Source organism: Zonotrichia leucophrys, chromosome 3 (assembly GCF_028769735.1).
Source record: "Zonotrichia leucophrys gambelii isolate GWCS_2022_RI chromosome 3, RI_Zleu_2.0, whole genome shotgun sequence".
Lineage (NCBI taxonomy): Eukaryota > Metazoa > Chordata > Aves > Passeriformes > Passerellidae > Zonotrichia > Zonotrichia leucophrys.
The window spans coordinates 113,424,902-113,449,098 of record NC_088172.1 but is presented as its reverse complement, the minus strand read 5'-3'; the positions used below and the strand labels follow the sequence as shown (position 1 = coordinate 113,449,098).

Here is a 24,197-nt window from a genome sequence, read left to right as displayed (position 1 = left end):
TTTGAAATCCATTTGAAATTTCAAATTCCATTTGAGATTTCAAATTCCGTTTGAAATTTTGAATTCCATTTGAGATTTCGAATTCCTTTTGAAATTTTGATTTCCATTTGAAATTTTGATTTCCATTTGAGATTTCAAATTCCGTTTGAAATTTTGAATTCTGTTTAAAATTTTGATTTCCAGTTGAAATTTTAAATTCCATTTGAAGTTCTGATTCGCATTTGAAATTTTAAATTCCATTTGAAGTTTCAAATTCCATTTGAAGTTTTGAATTCTGTTTGAAATTTCAAATTCCATTTGAAATTTTGAACTCCACTTGAAATTTCAAATTCCATTTGAAAATTTTGAATTCTGTTTAAAATTTTGATTTCCATTTGAAATTTCAAACTCCACTTGAAATTTTGAATTCCCTTTGAACAATAACCCCTCAATTATTTCATTTCCCTGAAATTCCTTATTATCCAAACACGACAAATCATTGACAGATTATTTCCTATAAAAACACGGACATTTGTATTCCCTATAAATAATCCTAAAAATCAAAATATTTGCCTGTAAAGACCATCAGAGATGCAAAAAAATAATTTAATGAGTGAATTATTGAGCACAAAGAATGATCAGTTCCAACCCAAACCAATCTCTGTAGATTGGCAGATAAAATTTCATTTATTGCTGATTTTTGCTCCATGGAAGATCTGAGCATCCAGAATCTCCTTTGAAGACTTCCCAGACATTTCCTGGCGTTTTTTAATCTCATTCCAAGGATGGAATTTGATTTTTCCGACATCAAAACTTGCAGAATTTGGGAAATGAGGGAATTTTTTTGGACAAAAGCAGAGCAGTCACATCAGGGACAGCGAATTCCTTTTTCCAAAGAGGGGGAATTTTATTTTCTCATGGAATAAACTCCTGATCACTTCCAAAATCTGCCTGTAGAAAATATTTATTTAAAGAGAAAATTAGAAAATTTACCCATTTTCCAAGCAGGGCTCTTCTTTCTTCAAATACCTGTAAAACACAGAAAAAAGGAAAAACAAAGAAAATTGAGTGTTTAGAGTGGGATCGGTAGGTGCCGAGAGAAATTCAGCTGGAAAAACAAAATAAAATAAAAATAAAAAATAAAATAAATCAAATCAAATAAAAATAAAAAATAAAAAAATTAAAATAAAATATCAATGGAATTGCTGAAAGGATGATTTTGGAAAAAAATTATTTATTCAATAAATCCATTTTTATCTATTTGGATATTTCCATTTTTATATGGATTTATTCCATCAATCCATTTTTATTGATTTGGACATTTCCATTTTTGGATGGATTTATTCCATAAATCCATTTTTATTGATTTGGACATTTCCATTTTTGGATGGATTTATTCCATAAATCCATTTTTATTGATTTGAATATTTCCATATTTTAGACAGATTTATTCCATAAATTCTTTTTTTTTATATTTCCATATTTTCTATATATTTATTCAATCAATCCATTTTTATTGATTTGGCTATTTCCATATTTTATATGGATTTATTCCATCAATCCATTTTTATTGATTTGGATATTTCTGTATTTTATATGGATTTATTCCATTAATCCATTTTTATTTATTTGGATATTTCTATATGTTATATGGATTTATTATATAAATCAATTTTTATTGATTAGCATATTTCCGTATTTTATATGGATTTATCCTATAAACTTATTGATTTGGATATTTCCATATTTTATATGGATTTATCCCATAAATCCATTTTTATTGATTTGCATATTTCCATATTTTGCATTGATTTATTCCATAAATCCATTTCTATTGATTTGGATATTTCCATGTTTTTTATGGATTTATCTCATAAATCCATTTTTATTGATTTGGATATTTCCATATTTTAGACAGATTTATTCCATAAATTCTTTTTTTTTTTTTATTTTTCCATATTTTATATGGATTTATCCTATAAACTTATTGATTTGGATATTTCCATATTTTATATGGATTTATCCCATCAATCTATTTTTATTTTTTATATTTCCATATTTTATATGGATTTATTCCATAAATCCATTTTTATTTATTTGGATATTTCCATATTTTTTATGCATTTATTCCATAAATCCATGTATTTATTTCTATGGATATTTCCATACTTTACATTGATTTATTCCATAAATCCATTTTTATTGATTTGGATATTCCCATATTTTTTATGGATTTATTCCATAAATCCATGTATTTATTTCTATGGATATTTCCATATTTTTCATTGATTTATCCCATAAATCCATTTCTATTGATTTGGATATTTATGTATTTTTTATGGTTTTTTTTCCATAAATCCATGTATTTATTTCTATGGATATTTCCATACTTTACATTTATTTATCCCATAAATCCATTTTTATTGATTTGGATATTTCCATATTTTAGATTGATTTATTCTATAAATTTATTGATTTGGATGTTTCCATATTTTATATTGATTTATTCCATAAATCCATGTATTTATTTCTATGGATATTTCCATATTTTACATTGATTTATCCCATCAATCCATTTCTATTGATTTGGACATTTCCGTATTTTTTATGTATTTATTCGATAAATCCATGTATTTATTTCTATGGATATTTCCATATTTTGCATTGATTTATCCCATCAATCCATTTTTATTGATTCGGATATTCCCATATTTTTTATGGATTTTTTCCATAAATCCATGTATTTATTTCTATGGATATTTCCATACTTTACATTGATTTATCCCATAAATCCATTTCTATTGATTTGGATATTTCCATATTTTAGACAGATTTATTCCATAAATCCATGTATTTATTTCTATGGATATTTCCATACTTTACATTGATTTATCCCATAAATCCATTTCTATTGATTTGGATATTTATGTATTTTTTATGGTTTTTTTCCATAAATCCATGTATTTATTTCTATGGATATTTCCATATTTTGCATTGATTTATCCCATAAATCCATTTTTATTGATTTGGATATTTCCATATTTTACATTGATTTATTCCATAAATTTATTGATTTGGATGTTTCCATATTTGATATTGATTAATTCCATAAATCCATGTATTTATTTCTATGGATATTTCCATATTTTAGATTGATTTATTCTATAAATTTATTGATTTGGATATTTCCATATTTTAGACAGATTTATTCCATAAATCCATGTATGTATTTCTATGGATATTTCCATGTTTTGCATTGATTTATCCCATAAATCCATTTCTATTGATTTGGATATTTCCATATTTTAGACAGATTTATTCCATAAATCCATGTATGTATTTCTATGGATATTTCCATGTTTTTTATGGATTTTTTCCTTCAGGGCCTGGAAGGGGCTCTGAGCTCTCCCTGGATCCTTCTCCTCTCCAGGTGAGCACCCAAAGATCCTGGAAGGGCCCTGAGAGTTCTTCTCTTCTCCAGGTGAACATTCCCAGCTCCTGGAAGGGCTCTGAGGGTCCAGGTGAAAATCCAAAGCTCCTGGAAGGGCTCTGAGTGTCCTTCCCTTCCCTGGATGAACATTCCCAGCTCCTGGAAGGGCTCTGAGGGTCCAGGTGAAAATCCAAAGCTCCTGGAATGGGCTCTAAGGGTCCTTTTCTCCAGGTGAACATTCCCAGCTCCTGGAATGGGCTCTGAGCTCTCCCTGGATCCTTCTCTGATCCAGGTGAGCACCCAAAGCTCCTGGAAGGGCTCTGAGTGTCCTTTTCTCCAGGTGAACATTCCCAGCGTCTGGAATGGGCTCTGAAGTCTCCCTGGATCCTTCTCTTCTCCAGGTGAACACCGAAAGGTCCTGGAAGGGCTCTGAGGGTTCTTCCCTTCTGCAGGTGAGCATTTCCATCTCCTGGAATGAGCTCTGAGCTCTCCATGGATCCTTCTCCTCTCCAGGTGAGCACCCAAAGCTCCTGGAAGGGCTCTGAGTCTCCTTTTCTCCAGGTGAACATTTCCAGCTCCTGGAAGGGCTCTGAGCTCTGCCTGGATCCTTCCCTTCTCCAGGTGAACACCCAAAGTTCCTGGAAGGGCTCTGAGTGTCCTTTTCTCCAGGTGAACATTCCCAGCGCCTGGAAGGGCTCTGAGCTCTCCCTGGATCCTTCCCTGATCCAGGTGAGCACCCAAAGCTCCTGGAAGGATTCTGAGGTTCCTTCTCTTCTCCAGGTGAACATTTCCAGCTCCTGGAAGGGTTCTGAGGGTCCAGGTGAAAATCCAAAGCTCCTGGAAGGGCTCTGAGTGTCCTTTTCTCCAGGTGAGCATTTCCAGCTCCTGGAAGGGCTCTGAGCTCTGCCTGGATCCTTCCCTTCTCCAGGTGAACACCCAAAGTTTCTGGAAGGGTTCTGAGGGTCCTTTTCCTCTCCAGGCGAACATTTCCAGCTCCTGGAATGGGCTCTGATTTCTCCATGGATCCTTCTCATCTCCAGGTGAACACCGAAAGGTCCTGGAAGGGCTCTGAGGGTCCTTCTCTTCTCCAGGTGAACATTTCCAGATCCTGGAAGGGCTCTGAGGGTCCAGGTGAAAATCCAAAGCTCCTGGAAGGGCTCTGAGTGTCCTTTTCTCCAGGTGAACATTCCCAGTGTCTGGAATGGCCTCTGAAGTCTCCCTGGATCCTTCCCTGATCCAGGTGAACACCCAAAGGTCCTGGAAGGGCTCTGAGGGTCCTTCTCTTCTCCAGGTGAACATTCCCAGCTCCTGGAAGGGCTCTGAGCTCTCCCTGGATCCTTCTCTTCTCCAGGTGAACACCGAAAGGTCCTGGAAGGGCTCTGAGGGTCCTTCTCTTCTCCAGGTGAACATTTCCAGATCCTGGAATGGGCTCTGAGCCCTCCCTGGATCCTTCTCTTCTCCAGGTGAGCATCCAAAGCTCCTGGAAGGATTCTGAGGTTCCTTCTCTTCTCCAGGTGAACATTTCCAGATCCTGGAAGGGCTCTGAGGGTCCAGGTGAAAATCCAAAGCTCCTGGAATGGGCTCTGAGTGTCCTTTTCTCCAGGTGAACATTTCCAGCTCCTGGAAGGGCTCTGAAGTCTCCCTGGATCCTTCTCCATCTCCAAGTAAACACCGAAAGCTCCTGGAAGGGCTCTGAGTGTCCTTTTCTCCAGGTGAACATTTCCATCTCCTGGAAGGGGCTCTGAGCTCTCCCTGGATCCTTCCCTGATCCAGGTGAGCACCCAAAGCTCCTGGAAGGGCTCTGAGTGACCTTCCCTTCCCTGGATGAACATTTCCATCTCCTGGAAGGGCTCTGAGCTCTCCCTGGATCCTTCTCCTCTCCAGGTGAGCACCCAAAGCTCCTGGAAGGGCTCTGAGTGTCCTTTTCTCCAGGTGAACATTCCCAGCTCCTGGAATGGGCTCTGAGCTCTCCATGGATCCTTCTCATCTCCAAGTGAACACCGAAAGGTCCTGGAAGGGCTCTGAGGGTCCTTCTCTTCTCCAGGTGAACATTCCCAGCTCCTGGAATGGGCTCTGAGCTCTGCCTGGAGCCTTCCCTGATCCAGGTGAGCACCCAAAGCTCCTGGAAGGGCTCTGAGTGTCCTTTTCTCCAGGTGAACATTTCCATCTCCTGGAATGGACTCTGAGCCCTCCCTGGATCCTTCTCCTCTCCAGGTGAACTCCCAAAGCTCCTGGAAGGGCTCTGAGTGTCCTTTTCTCCAGGTGAACATTCCCAGCTCCTGGAATGGGCTCTGAGCCCTCCCTGGATCCTTCTCTTCTCCAGGTGAGCACCCAAAGCTCCTGGAAGGGCTCTGAGGCTCCTTCTCTTCTCCAGGTGAACATTCCCAGCTCCTGGAATGGGCTCTGATTTCTCCATGGATCCTTCTCTTCTCCAGGTGAACACCCAAAGCTCCTGGAAGGGCTCTGAGGGTCCTTCTCTTCTCCAGGTGAACATTTCCAGCTCCTGGAATGGGCTCTGAGCCCTCCCTGGATCCTTCTCATCTCCAGGTGAACACCGAAAGGTCCTGGAAGGGCTCTGAGGGTCCTTCTCTTCTCCAGGTGAACATTTCCATCTCCTGGAAGGAGCTCTGAGCTCTCCATGGATCCTTCTCTTCTCCAGGTGAGCACCCAAAGCTCCTGGAAGGGCTCTGAGGTTCCTTCTCTTCTGCAGGTGAACATTTCCAGCTCCTGGAAGGGCTCTGAGGGTCCAGGTGAAAATCCAAAGCTCCTGGAAGGGCTCTGAGTGTCCTTTTCTCCAGGTGAACATTCCCAGCCCCTGGAATGGGCTCTGAGCTCTCCCTGGATCCTTCTCATCTCCAGGTGAGCACCCAAAGCTCCTGGAAGGATTCTGAGGTTCTTTCTTCTCTCCAGATAAACATTTCCAGCTCCTGGAAGGGCTCTGAGTGTCCTTTTCTCCAGGTGAACATTCCCAGCTCCTGGAATGGGCTCTGAGCTCTGCCTGGATCCTTCCCTTCTCCAGGTGAGCACCCAAAGCTCCTGGAAGGGCTCTGAGGTTCCTTCTCTTCTGCAGGTGAACATTCCCAGCTCCTGGAAGGAGCTCTGAGTGTCCTTTTCTCCAGGTGAACATTCCCAGCTCCTGGAATGGGCTCTGATTTCTCCATGGATCCTTCTCTTCTCCAGGTGAACACCGAAAGGTCCTGGAAGGGCTCTGAGGGTTCTTCTCTTCTCCAGGTGAACATTCCCAGCTCCTGGAAGGAGCTCTGAGCTCTCCATGGATCCTTCTCTTCTCCAGGTGAGCATCCAAAGCTCCTGGAAGGATTCTGAGGTTCCTTCTCTTCTGCAGGTGAACATTTCCAGCTCCTGGAAGGGCTCTGAGGGTCCAGGTGAAAATCCAAAGCTCCTGGAAGGGCTCTGAGTGTCCTTTTCTCCAGGTGAACATTCCCAGCCCCTGGAAGGGCTCTGAGCTCGATCCCTCCCTTCTCCAGGCGATCCCTCCAAACTCTCCCAGCCTGGCAGTTCCTCTCTCCCGGCCCCGCAGGGATGGGAGCTGCCCCAAAAGCCCAACTTCCCACCTCGTTAATTCACAAATCCCGTCAATCCTGAGCGCCTGAAACCCCGCAGGATCCCATCCCCGCTCACCAAACCCTTCAGGAAGGGGCTGGCAGGAGCGGCCTTTGCTCCTCGGCCGCTTTGCAGCTCCCAGCGAGGGCGATCCGGGTCCAAATCCAGAGGAGGATTTCTGATCCTGACCTTTCTCCGTGCGGAGCCGGAGCCCAAAGCCCCAACACGCGGCTCCCCACGGCCACAACCCCGCCTGCAGCCTTTGGGAGGGTGACCTGGTGTCCGGTTTATCTCCCCGAAAGGTTGTGGTGGTTCTTGTCCGCCCAGGGACGCCAAGTGTCCGGTTTATCTCGGCTGTTTGAGGGGCCTGGGAAGGCCCGAGGTGGCCTTGGGGCAGCCCGCGTATCGAAGGACGAGAAGAGGCTTCAGTTCTTCTTTTGGTTTTTATGTTTATTAATTGTTTATCTAAAAGATGTTCTTTCAGCCACCAGAGATCTGCTCAGCAGTCAGCCATGGGCACACTCTGTCTGCCCTTCGGGCAGCCACGTATCTTTATACCCATTGTTACGTGTACAATATTTATCATTTTTCCCCAATACCATCTATTCTTATAACTCGGTGTACTCTCAGTAATAACCAATCCAAAGGTGCCACCGTGGCCAAAGAAGATGGAGGAGAAGAGGAAGAAGAAGGAGGACAGGACACACCCCAATTCCTCCATCTTACTCCTCCAAACCCCCCTGTACATAAATCCTAAACCCTGTGTCTCACCCTCTAATTAACCAATCCCTTCACCATTCACCCGGTGAAGCCCTCATCCTTGTCGTCTCCTGTGTAGGGTTAAAGTCCAGCCACCAGACACTTCTGGCAACATCCCAGGACTCCCGAGCCCCCCAAGGTGGTCTCGGTGGCTCAGCATCTCAGGACTGAGATCTTGAGATCCGACAACCTGGGAAGCGAGGGAAAGCTGGAAGGGATTTTTCCAGCACACCCATCAAAGAGGAGGAGGAGGAGGAGGAGGAGGAGGAGGGAAAGAGCCGGGCTCATCAAACGGTGATGAAACGGGAAAAGGCGCTGCTGGATGGGTGTGAGCTGCAGAACTGAGCTCTGAGCCGGCTCCTGCAGAGAGGGACGTGCTCAGCGCTGATGTGACAGCTCCAGCTCTGCCTCTCCCAGCAGGAGAGTGGCTGGTGAGGGCAGCAAAATGGCATTTCTGTCATTTGTGCCTTGACAGTCATTATTTGCTTTATTTGCGTTGGAAAAACACCCAAAAAAAACCCAACTAGCTGAATTTGGAAAAAAATGGATTTGCCCCAAGGAAGCGATGAATAGTCAGGGATGTGAGGTTTGGGGTTGGGGGATTCCGGGGAGGAGGAGGAGGAGGAGGAGGAGGAGGAAGGAGCTGTTTGTGGTTTTTGAGCAAAGACCGACGGCGGGTTTGCTTGCGGCGTTCTTGGAGACGCCTCTGAGCTGAGGCTCTCCTGACCTCGGTGGGTCAGGAACTCTGGGATTCCCTGAATTATTCCCTGAATGATTCCCTGAATTATTCCCTGAATTTTGGGGATTTTGGGGATTTTTGGACTTGCCTGGTCGGAGCCATCGCGGGGTTTGGGAGCTGGGCTGGGTGACCTGGGTGGGTCAGGAATTCTGAATTTCCCTGAGTTATTCCCCGAATTATTCCCTGAATTTTTCCCTGAATTTCAGGATTTTGGGGACTTGCCTGGTCGTTGATGAGCCGATGGTTCAGGGGGGAGAATTTTGAGACTATTCCAAACCAATCCTTGGGGAATAAATTCTGGAGTTGTCTTTTCCTTGAGGTGTTGTGCTGGATGACATTGGTGGATCAGGAATTCTGAATTTCCCTGAATTATTCCCTGAATTTCAGGATTTTGGGACTTGCCTGGTCGTTCATGAGCCGATGGCTGAGGGGGGTCCAGGAGCGGCGGCGGAGCCCGGAGCCCTCGCGGGGTTTGGGAGCTGGGCTGGGTGACCTGGGTGGGTCAGGAATTGTGAATTTCCTGAATTATTCCCTGAATTATTCCCTGAGTTATTCCCTGAATTTCAGGATTTTGGGACTTGCCTGGTCGTAATGAGCCGATGGCTCAGAGGGGTCCAGGAGTTGAGACAGAGCCTGGAGCCCTCGCGGGGTTTGGGAGCTGGGCTGGGTGACCTGGGTGGGTCAGGAATTCTGAATTTCCCTGAATTATTCCCTGAATGATTCCCTGAGTTATTCCCTGAATTTCAGGATTTTGGGACTTGCCTGGTCGTAATGAGCCGATGGCTGAGGGGGGTCCAGGAGCTGCAGCGGATCCTGGAGCCCTCGCGGGGTTTGGGAGCTGGGCTGGGTGACCTGGGTGGGTCAGGAATTGTGAATTTCCCTGAATTATTCCCTGAATTATTCCCTGAGTTATTCCCTGAGTTATTCCCTGAATTATTCCCTGAATTATTCCCTGAATTATTCCCTGAATTTCAGGATTTTGGGGACTTGCCTGGTCGTTGATGAGCCGATGGTTCAAGGGGGAGAATTTTGAGACTATTCCAAACCAATCTTCAGGGACATAAATCCTGGAATTGGCTTTTCCTTGAGGTGTTGTGCTGGGTGACCTGGGTGGGTCAGGAATTCTGAATTTCCCTGAATTATTCCCTGAATTATTCCCTGAATTTCTGGATTTTGGGACTTGCCTGGTCGTTGATGAGCCAATGGCTGAGGGGGATCCAGGAGCTGAGGCGGAGCCTGGAGCCATCGCGGGGTTTGGGAGCTGGGCTGGGTGACCTGGGTGGGTCAGGAATTCTGAATTTCCCTGAATTATTCCCTGAATTATTCCCTGAGTTATTCCCTGAATTATTCCCTGAATTATTCCCTGAATTTTGGGGATTTTGGGGATTTTTGGACTTGCCTGGTCGGAGCCATCGCGGGGTTTGGGAGCTGGGCTGGGTGACCTGGGTGGGTCAGGAATTCTGAATTTCCCTGAATTATTCCCTGAATGATTCCCTGAGTTATTCCCTGAATTTCAGGATTTTGGGACTTGCCTGGTCGTTGATGAGCCGATGGTTCAAGGGGGAGAATTTTGAGACTATTCCAAACCAATCTTCAGGGACATAAATCCTGGAATTGGCTTTTCCTTGAGGTGTTGTGCTGGATGACCTCGGTGGGCTCAGCAATTCTGAATTTCCCTGAATTATTCGCTGAATTTTGGGGATTTTGGGACTTGCCTGGTCGTTGATGAGCCGATGGCTCAGGGGGGTCCAGGAGCTGAGGCGGAGCCTGGAGCCATCGCGGGGTTTGGGAGCTGGGCTGGGTGACCTGGGTGGGTCAGGAATTCTGAATTTCCCTGAATTATTCCCTGAATTATTCCCTGAATTATTCCCTGAATTATTCCCTGAATTATTCCCTGAATTATTCCCTGAATTTTGGGGATTTTGGGGATTTTTGGACTTGCCTGGTCGGAGCCATCGCGGGGTTTGGGAGCTGGGCTGGGTGACCTGGGTGGGTCAGGAATTGTGAATTTCCCTGAATTATTCCCTGAATTTTTCCCTGAATTTCAGGATTTTGGGACTTGCCTGGTCGTTGATGAGCCGATGGCTCAGGGGGGAGAATTTTGAGACTATTCCAAACCAATCTTCAGGGATATTAATCCTGGAATTGGCTTTTCCTTGAGGTGTTGTCCTGGATGACCTTGGTGGGCTCAGGAATTCTGAATTTCCCTGAATTATTCCCTGAATTTCAGGATTTTGGGACTTGCCTGGTCGTTGATGATCCGATGGCTGAGGGGGGTCCAGGAGCTGAGGCGGAGCCTGGAGCCCTCGCGGGGTTTGGGAGCTGGGCTGGGTGACCTGGGTGGGTCAGGAATTCTGAATTTCCCTGAATTATTCCCTGAATTATTCCCTGAATTATTCCCTGAATTATTCCCTGAATTTCAGGATTTTGGGGACTTGCCTGGTCGTTCATGAGCCGATGGCTCAGGGGGGAGAATTTTGAGACTATTCCAAACCAATCTTCAGGGACATAAATCCTGGAATTGGCTTTTCCTTGAGGTGTTGTCCTGGATGACCTCGGTGGGTCAGGAATTCTGAATTTCCCTGAATTATTCCCTGAATTTCAGGATTTTGGGACTTGCCTGGTCGTTCATGAGCCGATGGCTGAGGGGGGTCCAGGAGCGGCGGCGGAGCCCGGAGCCATCGCAGGGTTTGGGAGCTGGGCTGGGTGACCTGGGTGGGTCAGGAATTGTGAATTTCCCTGAATTATTCCCTGAGTTATTCCCTGAATTATTCCCTGAAATATTCCCTGATTTTTGGGGATTTTGGGCATTTTGGGACTTGCCTGGTCGTTGATGAGCCGATGGTTGAGGGGGGTCCAGGAGCTGAGGCGCCGCCCGGAGCCATCGCGGGGTTTGGGAGCTGGGCTGGGTGACCTGGGCGGGTCAGGAATTCTGGGATTCCCTGAATTATTCCGTGAATGATTCCCTGAATTATTCCATGAATTTCTCTGAGTTATTCCCTGAATTATTCCCTGAATTTTGGGGATTTTGGGGATTTTGGGACTTGCCTGGTCGGAGCCATCGCGGGGTTTGGGAGCTGGGCTGGGTGACCTGGGTGGGTCGGGAATTCTGAATTTCCTGAATTATTCCCTGAATGATTCCCTGAATTATTCCCTGAATTTTTCCCTGAATTTCAGGATTTTGGGGACTTGCCTGGTCGTTCATGAGCCGATGGTTCAGGGGGCAGAATTTTGAGACTATTCCAAACCAATCTTCAGGGACATAAATCCTGGAATTGGCTTTTCCTTGAGGTGTTGTGCTGGATGACCTCGGTGGGCTCAGGAATTCTGAATTATTCCCTGAATTATTCCCTGAACTATTCCTGAGTTATTCCCTGAATTATTCCCCAAATTATTCCCTGAATTTCGGGGATTTTGGGGACTTGCCTGGTCGTTGATGAGCCGATGGCTCAGGGGGGTCCAGGAGCTGAGGCGCAGCCTGGAGCCATCGCGGGGTTTGGGAGCTGGGCTGGGTGACCTGGGTGGGTCAGGAATTGTGAATTTCCCTGAATTATTCCCTGAATGATTCCCTGAATTATTCCATGAATTTCCCTGAATTATTCCCTGAATTTTGGGGATTTTGGGGATTTTGGGACTTGCCTGGTCGTTCATGAGCCGATGGTTCAGGGGGGTCCAGGAGCTGCGGCGGAGCCTGGAGCCATCGCGGGGTTTGGGAGCTGGGCTGGGTGACCTGGGTGGCTCAGGAATTGTGAATTTCCCTGAATGATTCCCTGAATGATTCCCTGAATTATTCCCTGAATTATTCCCTGAATTTCAGGATTTTGGGGACTTGCCTGGTCGTTCATGAGCCGATGGTTCAGGGGGGAGAATTTTGAGACTATTCCAAACCAATCTTCAGGGACATAAATCCTGGAATTGGCTTTTCCTTGAGGTGTTGTGCTGGATGACCTTGGTGGGTCAGGAATTCTGAATTTCCCTGAATTTTTCCCTGAATTTCAGGATTTTGGGACTTGCCTGGTCGTTGATGAGCCGATGGCTCAGGGGGGTCCAGGAGCTGAGGCGGAGCCTGGAGCCCTCGCGGGGTTTGGGAGCTGGGCTGGGTGACCTGGGTGGCTCAGGAATTGTGAATTTCCCTGAATTATTCCCTGAATTATTCCCTGAATTATTCCCTGAATTTTGGGGATTTTGGGGATTTTGGGACTTGCCTGGTCGTTCATGAGCCGATGGTTCAGGGGGGAGAATTTTGAGACTATTCCAAACCAATCTTCAGGGACATAAATCCTGGAATTGGCTTTTCCTTGAGGTGTTGTGCTGGATGACCTCGGTGGGTCAGGAATTCTGAATTTCCCTGAATTATTCCCTGAATTATTCCCTGAATGATTCCCTGAATTATTCCCTGAATGATTCCCTGAATTTTGGGGATTTTGGGGATTTTTGGACTTGCCTGGTCGGAGCCATCGCGGGGTTTGGGAGCTGGGCTGGGTGACCTGGGTGGGTCAGGAATTGTGAATTTCCCTGAATTATTCCCTGAATGATTCCCTGAATGATTCCCTGAATGATTCCATGAATTTCCCTGAATTATTCCCTGAATTATTTTCTGAATTTCATGATTTGGGGACTTGCCTGGTCGTTCATGAGCCGATGGCTCAGGGGGGAGAATTTTGAGACTATTCCAAACCAATCTTCAGGGACATAAATCCTGGAATTGGCTTTTCCTTGAGGTGTTGTGCTGGATGACCTTGGTGGGCTCAGCAATTCTGAATTTCCCTGAATTTTTCCCTGAATTTTGGGGATTTTGGGACTTGCCTGGTCGTTGATGAGCCGATGGCTCAGGGGGGTCCAGGAGCTGAGGCGCCGCCCGGAGCCATCGCGGGGTTTGGGAGCTGGGCTGGGTGACCTGGGTGGGTCAGGAATTGTGAATTTCCCTGAATTATTCCCTGAATTATTCCATGAATTTCCCTGAATTTCAGGATTTTGGGACTTGCCTGGTCGTTGATGAGCTGATGGTTGAGGGGGGTCCAGGAGCTGAAGCGGAGCCCGGAGCCATCGCGGGGTTTGGGAGCTGGGCTGGGTGACCTGGGTGGGTCAGGAATTGTGAATTTCCCTGAATTATTCCCTGAATTATTCCCTGAGTTATTCCCTGAATTTTGGGGATTTCGGGGATTTTGGGACTTGCCTGGTCGTTGATGAGCCGATGGCTCAGGGCGGTCCAGGAGCTGAGGCGGAGCCTGGAGCCCTCGCGGAGTTTGGGAGCTGGGCTGGGTGACCTGGGTGGGCCAGGAATTCTGAATTTCCCTGAATTTTTCCCTGAACAATTCCCTGAATTTCCCTGAATTATTCGCTGAATTTTGGGGATTTTGGGACTTGCCTGGTCGTTCATGAGCGGATGGCTCAGGGGGGTCCAGGAGCTGAGACGGAGCCCGGAGCCATCGCGGGGTTTGGGAGCTGGGCTGGGTGACCTGGGTGGGTCAGGAATTCTGAATTTCCCTGAAATATCCCCTGAATTGTTCCCTGAGTTATTCCCTGAATTATTCCCTGAATTTTCCCCTGAATTTTGGGGATTTTGGGGATTTTTGGACTTGCCTGGTCGGAGCCATCGCGGGGTTTGGGAGCTGGGCTGGGTGACCTGAGTGGGTCAGGAATTCTGAATTTCCCTGAATTATTCCCTAAATTATTCCCTGAATTATTCCCTGAATTATTCCCTGAAATATTCCCTGATTTATTCCCTGAATTTTGGGGATTTTGGGAACTTGCCTGGTCGTTCATGAGCCGATGGCTCAGGGGGGAGAATTTTGAGACTATTCCAAACCAATCTTCAGGGATATTAATCCTGGAATTGGCTTTTCCTTGAGGTGTTGTCCTGGATGACCTTGGTGGGCTCAGGAATTCTGAATTTCCCTGAATTATTCCCTGAATTTCAGGATGTTGGGGACTTGCCTGGTCGTTCATGTGCCGATGGTCAGGGGGTAGAATTTGAGACTATTCAAACCATCTCAGGGACAAAATCCTGGAATTGGCTTTTCTTGAGGTGTTGTGCTGGATGACCTGGTGGGTCAGGAATTCTGAATTTTCCCTGAATTATTCCCTGAATTTTTGGGATTTTGGGACTTGCCTGGTCGTTGATGAGCCGATGGCTGAGGGGGGTCCAGGAGCTGAGGTGCAGCCCGGAGCCTCGCGGGGTTTGGGAGCTGGGCTGGGTGACCTGGGTGGGTCAGGAATTCTGAATTTCCCTGAATTATTCCTGAATGATTCCCTGAATTATTCCCTGAATTTTGGGGATTTCGGGTTGGGATTTTGGACTTGCCTGGTCGTTGATGAGCCGATGCTCAGGGGGTCAGGAGCTGCGGCGGAGCCTGGAGCCCTCGCGGGTTTGGGAGCTGGGCTGGGTGACTTGGTGGGCCAGGAATTCTGAATTTCCCTGAATTTTTCCCTGATTATCCCTAATTTCCCTGAATTATTCCCTGAATTATTCCCTGAATTTCAGGATTTTGGGGACTTGCCTGGTCGTTGATGAGCCGATGGTTCAAGGGGGAGAATTTTGAGACTATTCCAAACCAATCTTCAGGGACATAAATCCTGGAATTGGCTTTTCCTTGAGGTGTTGTGCTGGATGACCTCGGTGGGTCAGGAATTCTGAATTTCCCTGAATTATTCCCTGAATTATTCCCTGAATTTCAGGATTTTGGGACTTGCCTGGTCGTTGATGAGCTGATGGCTGAGGGGGATCCAGGAGCTGAGGCGGAGCCTGGAGCCATCGCGGGGTTTGGGAGCTGGGCTGGGTGACCTGGGTGGGTCAGGAATTCTGAATTTCCCTGAATTATTCCCTGAATTATTCCCTGAATTATTCCTGAATGATTCCCTGAATTTTGGAGATTTTGGGATTTTTGGACTTGCCTGGTCAGAGCCCTCGCGGGTTTGGGAGCTGGGCTGGTGACCTGGTGGGTCAGGAATTCTGAATTTCCCTGAATTATTCCCTGAATGATTCCCTGAATTATTCCATGAATTTCCCTGAATTATTCCCAGAATTATTCCCTGAATTTTGGGATATTGGGGATTTTGGGAACTTGCCTGGTCGTAATGATCTGATGGCTCAGAGGGGTCCAGGAGCTGTGGCGGAGCCTGGAGCCCTCGCGGGGTTTGGGAGCTGGGCTGGGTGACCTGGGTGGCTCAGGAATTCTGAACTTCCCTGAATTATTCCCTGAATTATTCCCTGAATTATTCCCTGAAATATTCCCTGATTTTTGGGGATTTTGGGGATTTTGGGACTTGCCTGGTCGTTGATGAGCCGATGGCTGAGGGGGGTCCAGGAGCTGAGGCGGAGCCCGGAGCCCTCGCGGGGTTTGGGAGCCGCAAACGCCATCGGGAACGTGGGGGCTCCTTTAGGGGGCTGCAAACGGAAAAAATGGAGAGAAAATGGAATTTTAGTGAGGGATCCAATGGGATAAAGGTGGGCGTTATCCCTGTGCCATTTGGTTTATATTTATGGGAAAAGATAGAATTTTAACAAGGAAAAAAATAGAATTTTAATGAGGGATCCAATGGAACGAAGATGGGTGTCATCACTGTGCCATTCATTAGTTTTTATGGGAAAAAATGGAATTTTAACAAGGAAAAAAAAAGAATTTTAATGAGGGATCCAATGGAACGAAGATGGGTGTCATCACTGCACCATTCATTAGTTTTTTGGGAAAATGGAATTTTAACATGGGAAAAAAATAGAATTTTAACAAGGAGAAAATAGAATTTCAACAAGGGATCCAGTGGAACAAAGGTGGGTGTTACCATTGTGCCATTCTTTCATTTTTTATGGGAAAAATGGAATTTTAACAAGGAAAAAAATAGAATTTTAATGAGGGATCCAATGGAACAAAGATGGACATTATCACTGTGCCATTCATTAGTTTTTATGGGAAAAATAGAATTTTAACAAGGAAAAAAATAGAATTTTAATGAGGGATCCAATGGGACGAAGATGGGTGCCATCACTGCGCCATTCATTAGTTTTTATGGGAAAAAATGGAATTTTAACAAGGAAAAAAATAGAATTTTAATGAGGGATCCAATGGGACGAAGATGGATGTCATCACTGCGCCATTCATTAGTTTTTATGGGAAAAATGGAATTTTAACAAGGAGAAAAAATAGAATTTTAATGAGGGATCCAATGGAACGAAGATGGGTGTCATCACTGTGCCATTCATTAGCTTTTATGGGAAAAATGGAATTTTAACAAGGAAAAAAAAATAATTTTAACAAGGAGAAAATAGAATTTCAACAAGGCATCCTGTGGAACAAAGGTGGGTGTTACCATTGTGCCTTTCTTTCATTTTTTATGGGAAAAATGGAATTTTAACAAGGAAAAAAAAATTATTTTAATGAGGGATCCAATGGAACGAAGATGGGTGCTATCACTCTGCCATTCATTAGTTTTTATGGGAAAAATAGAATTTTAACAAGGAGAAAAATAGAATTTTAATGAGGGATCCAATGGAACGAAGATGGGTGCTATCACTGTGCCATTCATTAGTTTTTATGGGAAAAATGGAATTTTAACATGGGAAAAAAATAGAATTTTAACAAGGAGAAAATAGAATTTCAACAAGGGATCCAGTGGAACAAAGGTGGGTGTTACCATTGTGCCTTTCTTTCATTTTTATGGGAAAAATGGAATTTTAACAAGGAAAAAAAATAGAATTTTAATGAGGGATCCAATGGAACGAAGATGGGTGTCATCATTGCGCCATTCATTAGTTTTTATGGGAAAAAATGGAATTTTAACAAGGAAAAAAAAATAATTTTAATGAGGGATCCAATGGAACGAAGATGGGTGTCATCACTGTGCCATTCATTAGTTTTTATGGAAAAAATGGAATTTTAACATGGGAAAAAAATAGAATTTTAACAAGGAGAAAATAGAATTTCAACAAGGGATCCAGTGGAACAAAGGTGGGTGTTACCATTGTGCCTTTCTTTCATTTTTATGGGAAAAATGGAATTTTAACAAGGAAAAAAAAATAATTTTAATGAGGGATCCAATGGAATGAAGATGGGTGTCATCACTGTGCCATTCATTCGTTTTTATGGGAAAAATGGAATTTTAACAAGTAAAAAAAAATTATTTTAATGAGGGATCCAATGGAATGAAGATGGGTGTCATCACTGTGCCATTCATTAGTTTTTATGGGAAAAAATGGAATTTTAACAAGGAAAAAAATAGAATTATAATGAGGAATCTAATGGAACAGAGATGGGCATTGTTCCTGTGCCATTCCTTCATTTTCATGGAAAAAATGGAATTTTAATGAGGGATCCAATGGAATAAAGGTGGATGACATCACTGTGACATTCGTTAGTGTTTTATCAGAAAAAATAGAATTTTAACGAGGAAAAAAATAGAATTTTAACGAGGGATCCAAAGGAATAAAGATGGATGTTATCCCTGTGCCATTCATTCATTTTTATGGGAAAAAAATAGAATTTTAATGAGGGATCCAATGGAACAAGGATGGGCATTTTCCTTGTGCTATTCATTATTTTTTACGGAAAAAAATAGAATTTTAACAAGGAAAAAATTAGAATTTTAATGAGGACTCCAATGGAACAAAGATGGGCGTTATCCCTGTGCCATTCCTTCTTTTTTAATGGGAAAAATGGAATTTTAACAAGGAATCCAATGGAATAAAGATGAATGTTATCCCAGTGCCATTCCTTTGGTTTTATGGGAAAAATTAGAATTTTAACAAGGGATCCAATGGAACAAAGATGGGCATTATCACTGTGCCATTCATTAGTTTTTATGGAAAAAAATAGAATTTTAACAAGGAAAAAATTAGAATTTTAATGAGGAATCCAATGGAACAAAGATGGGCATTATCACTGTGCCATTCATTAGTTTTTATGGGAAAAATAGAATTTTAATAAGAAAAAAAATTAGAATTTTAATGCAGGATCCAATGGAACAAAGATGGGCGTTATCCCTGGGCCATTCCTTAATTTTTGTGGAAAAAAATACAATTTATGAAGGAATTCAGTGATTCCATAGAACAAAGACGGGTGTTATCCCTGTGCTGTTCCTTCGTTTTCATGGGAAAAATTAGAATTTTAATAAGGAATTAAATGATTTCATGGAAGAAACATGAACAATATCCCTGTGCCATTCCTTCATTTTCATGGGAAAAATATAATATAATCAGATATTTACCAAAATCTCCCCGTTTTGGGACACCAAATATCTGAATTTTGTTCAGAAAAAGCAATTCCTCCATAAATGGAGAAAGGGTTGATGTTGGATTTGGTGATCCCAAAGGTTTTTTCCAACTTTAATTTAAATTTACCAAAATCTCCAGAACTTTGGAGATATCAAAGATCTCTTTAAATCAGATATTTACCAAAATCTCCCCTTTTTGGGACACCAAATATCTGAATTTTGTTCAGACAAAGCAATTCCTCCATAAATGCAGAAATGGTTGAGGTTGGATTTGGTGATCCCAAAGATTTTTCCAACTTTAACAATTCCTGATTTTTGGGAATGGGCTGAGCCCTGAATTCTTTCCCAACCCCAAACCATCCTGGGATTCTGGGATTTCCCACTGAAACCTCTGTGCACTAATAAATAATTAATAATTAATTCAGAATTAATGTCTTAATCACACAAGTGTTCATGATTATTCTTTGAACAAGTGGAATCACAATCCCTGGAAATTTTCCCCAAAAAATTGTGGTGACCGCGGTTGAGGTTGGATTTGGTGACCCCAAAGGTTTTTTCCAACTTTAATTTAAATTTACCAAAATCTCCAGAAATATGGAGATATCAAACATCTCCCAAAATCAGATATTTACCAAAATTTCTCCTTTTTGGGACACCAAATATCTGAATTTTGTTCAGACAAAGCAATTCCTCCATAAATGCAGAAATGGTTGATGTTGGATTTGGTGATCCCAAAGATTTTTCCAACCTTAACAATTCCTGATTTTTGCAGGAATTTCCTCATCAAGTAAATCAGACATTTACCAAAATCTCCAGAAATATGGAGATTTCAGACATCTCCCAAAATCAGATATTTACCAAAATCTCCCCTTTTTGGGACACCAAATATCTGAATTTTGTTCAGAAAAAGCAATTTGTCCATAAATGGAGAAATGGTTGATGTTGGATTTGGTGATCCCAAAGATTTTTCCAACTTTAACAATTCCTGATTTTTGGGAATGGGCTGAGCCCTGAATTCTTTCCCAACCCCAAACCATCCTGGGATTCTGGGATTTCCCACTGAAACCTCTGTGCACTAATAAATAATTAATAATTAATTCAGAATTAATGTCTTAATCACAAGGTTTGTTATTCTTTGAAAATTCACATCAAACCCTGTGCACGAATAAATAATTAATAATTAATTCAGAATTAATGTCTTAATCACACAAGTGTTCATGATTATTCTTTGAACAAGTGGAATCACAATCCCTGGAAATTTTCCCCAAAAATGTAAATGTGGTTTGGGGGTGACCACGGTTGAGGTTGGATTTGGTGACCCCAAAGGTTTTTTCCAACTTTAATTTAAATTTACCAAAATCTCCAGAAATATGGAGATATCAAACATCTCCCAAAATCAGATATTTACCAAAATTTCTCCTTTTTGGGACACCAAATATCTGAATTTTGTTCAGACAAAGCAATTCCTAATAAATGGAGAAATTTGGTGATTTCCCAAAGGTTTTTCCCAACTTTAATTTAAATTTACCAAAATCTCCAGAACTTTGGAGATATCAAAGATCTCTTTAAATGAGATATTTACCAAAGTTTCTCCTTTTTGGGACACCAAATATCTGAATTTTGTTCAGAAAAAGCAATTCCTCCATAAATGGAGAAAGGGTTGATGTTGGATTTGGTGATCCCAAAGGTTTTTTCCAATTTTAATTTAAATTTACCAAAATCTCCAGAACTTTGGAGATATCAAACATCTCCCAAAATTAAACATTTACCAAAATCTCCCCTTTTTGGGACACCAAATATCTGAATTTTGTTCAGAAAAAGCAATTTGTCCATAAATGGAGAAAGGGTTGATGTTGGATTTGGTGATCCCAAAGATTTTTCCAACTTTAACAATTCCTGATTTTTGCAGGAATTTCCTCATCAAGTAAATCAGACATTTACCAAAATCTCCAGAAATATGGAGATATCAAACATCTCCCAAAATCAGATATTTACCAAAATTTCCCCTTTTTGGGACACCAAATATCTGAATTTTGTTCAGACAAAGCAATTCCTCCATAAATGCAGAAATGGTTGATGTTGGATTTGGTGATCCCAAAGAATTTTCCAACCTTAACAATTCCTGATTTTTGCAGGAATTTCCACATCAAGTAAATCAGATATTTACCAAAATCTCCAGAAATATGGAGATTTCAGACATCTCCCAAAATCAGATATTTACCAAAATTTCTCCTTTTTGGGACACCAAATATCTGAATTTTGTTCAGAAAAAGCAATTCCTCCATAAATGCAGAAATGGTTGAGGTTGGATTTGGTGATCACAAAGGTTTTTTCCAATTTTAATTTAAATTTACCAAAATCTCCAGAAATATGGAGATATCAAACATCTCCCAAAATCAGATATTTACCAAAATCTCCCCTTTTTGGGACACCAAATATCTGAATTTTTTTCAGAAAAAGCAATTCCTCCATAAATCCCTGCCCAAACACAGGAAAAGGGAATTTTTCCCCCTTCATTTTCTCTCTCCTGCAGGATTTATTCCTCAGCTCTCCCATTTCCAGGCTGGAGCCTTCAGCTGCAGAAAACCCAATAATTTCTTTACCACATTATAAAAATCCCATTTCTTGGAAAATCTGAAACTTCAGGATCTGGGAAAAATCTGTGTAAAACTTTAGGATTTGGGAAAAATGTGTCTGAAAGTTTCAGGATCTGGGACTTCGGATCTGGGGAAATTCTGAAACCTGGGTTTGGGAAAAGTCTGTAAAACTTCAGGATTTGGGAAAAGTCTGAAAGTTCAGGGTCTGGGTAAATTCTGTCTGAAACTTCAGGGTTTGGGAAAAGTTCAGGATTTGGGACAAATGGGAAACTTCAGGATTTGGGAAAAATCTGTCTGAAAGTACAGATTTGTGAGCAAAAAACCAGATTTGTGACCAAAAAACCAGATTTGTGACACAGAAACAGATTTGTGACCAAAAAACCAGATTTGTGACCAAAAAAACAGATTTGTGACCAAAAAATCAGATTTGTGACACACAAACAGATTTGTGACACACAAACAGATTTGTGACAAAAAAAAAAAAAAACAGATTTGTGACCAGAAAAACAGATTTGTGAGCACAGAAACAATTCCTGACACAGAAACAGATTTGTGACCAAAAAATCAGATTTGTGACACACAAACAGATTTGTGACCAAAAAATGAGATTTGTGACACACAAAGAGATTTGTGACACACAAACAGATTTGTGACCAAAAAACCAGATTTGTGACCAAAAAAACCAGATTTGTGACCAAAAAACAGATTTGTGACCAAAACAATAGATTTGTGACACACAAACAGATTTGTGACACACAAACAGATTTGTGACACAGAAACAGATTTGTGACACACAAAGAGATTTGTGACCAAAAAACCAGATTTGTGACCAGAAAAACAGATTTGTGACCACAAAAACAGATTTGTGAGCACAGAAACAATTCCTGACACAGAAACAGATTTGTGACACACAAACAGATTTGTGACCAAAAAAAAAGATTTGTGACACACAAACAGATTTGTGACCAAAAAATCAGATTTGTGACCAGAAAAACAGATTTGTGACCAAAAAATCAGATTTGTGACCAGAAAAACAGATTTGTGAGCACAGAAACAGATTTGTGACCAAAAACCCAGATTTGTGACCAAAAAATCAGATTTGTGACCAAAAAAACAGATTTGTGACACACAAACAGATTTGTGACCAAAAAAACAGATTTGTGACCAAAAAACCAGATTTGTGACACACAAACAGATTTGTGACCAAAAAATGAGATTTGTGACACAGAAACAGATTTGTGACCAAAAAATGAGATTTGTGACCAAAAAAACAGATTTGTGACCAAAAAACAGATTTGTGACACACAAACAGATTTGTGACCAATAAAAACAGATTTGTGACACACAAACAGATTTGTGACCAAAAAACAGATTTGTGACCAGAAAATGAGATTTGTGACACACAAACAGATTTGTGACCAAAAAATCAGATTTGTGACCAAAAACCAGATTTGTGACCAATAAAAACAGATTTGTGACACACAAACAGATTTGTGACCAAAAAACCAGATTTGTGACCAAAAAACCAGATTTGTGACCAAAAAAATTTGTGACCAAAAAACCAGATTTGTGCCACAGAAACAATTCCTGACACAGAAACCGATTCCTGGCCAGTTTTGTGCTCCCATCCGAGCAAACCCAGCCAGTGACCCAGCATTAAAATTAATTAAAATTAAAATTTTAATGAAGGCTTTAAAATTAACCCCAGCATTAAAATGAACCCCGTGCCCCCCATCCGTGTGGGTTTGGGCATTTCCAGGGATGGGGATCCCACCTGGGCGGCTGTTCCAGTGTTTGACCCCCAAATGTCCGACCTGAACCCCCCTGGTACAACTTGGGGTCATTTCCTCCAACCTGAGCCCCCCTGGCACAATTTGGGGTCATTTCCTCCAACCTGGCACAATTTGAGTCCATTTCCTCTGACCTGACCCCCCTGGCACAATTTGGGGTCATTTCCTCCAACCTGGCACAATTTGAGGGCATTTCCTCCAACCTGAGCCTGCCTGGCACAATTTCAGGGCATTTCCTACAGCCTGAACACTCTTGGAACAATTTGAGGGCATTTCCTCCAACCTGGCACAATTTGGGGTCATTTCCTCCAACCTGGCACAATTTGGGGTCATTTCCTCCAACCTGGCACAATTTGAGGGCATTTCCTCCAACCTGGCACAATTTGGGATCATTTCCCCCAACCTGAGCCCCCCTGGCACAATTTGGGGTCATTTCCTCCAACCTGGCACAGTTTGAGGGCATTTCCTACAGCCTGAACACTCTTGGAACAATTTGAGGGCATTTCCTCCAACCTGGCACAGTTTGAGGTCATTTCCTACAGCCTGAACCTGCCCTGGCACAATTTGGGTCATTTCCTCCAACCTGAGCCCCCCTGGCACAATTTGAGTCCATTTCCTCCAACCTGAGCCTCCCCTGGCACAATTTGAGGTAATTTCACCCAACCTGTACCCTCTTGGCACAATCTGAGGGCATTTCCTCCAACCTGAGCCTCCCCTGGCACAATTTGGGATCATTTCCTCCAACCTGAACCCTCTTGGAACAATTTGAGGTCATTTCCTCCAACCTGAGCCTCTCCTGGCACAATTTTGGATAACCTGAGCCCCCCTGGCACAATTTGAGGACATTTCCTCCCACCTGAACCTGCCCTGGCACAATTTGGGATAACCTGAGCCCCCCTGGCACAATTTGGGGTCATTTCCTCCAACCTGGCACAGTTTGAGGGCATTTCCTCCAACCTGAGCCTCCCCTGGCACAATTTGAGGTAATTTCACCCAACCTGTACCCTCTTGGAACAATTTGAGGGCATTTCCTCCAACCTGAGCCTCTCCTGGCACAATTTGGGGTCATTTCCTCCAACCTGGCACAATTTGAGGGCATTTCCTCCAACCTGAGCCTGCCTGGCACAATTTGGGGT

The 24,197-nt window shown here is 42.9% G+C and overlaps 1 protein-coding gene across 1 annotated transcript in view; it reads right to left on the bottom strand.

Moving 5' to 3' along the window:
* Positions 1–24,197, bottom strand: part of FBXO16 (F-box protein 16) — a 56,609-nt gene that overhangs the window by 30,413 nt on the left and 1,999 nt on the right. Inside the window, exons 2-3 of the mRNA XM_064707218.1 lie at positions 11,292–11,382; positions 973–1,008 (exon numbers count right to left, since the gene is read on the bottom strand). Of these exons, the coding sequence (XP_064563288.1) occupies positions 973–1,008; positions 11,292–11,382 (127 nt within the window). The remainder of the gene's footprint in view (positions 1–972; positions 1,009–11,291; positions 11,383–24,197) is intronic.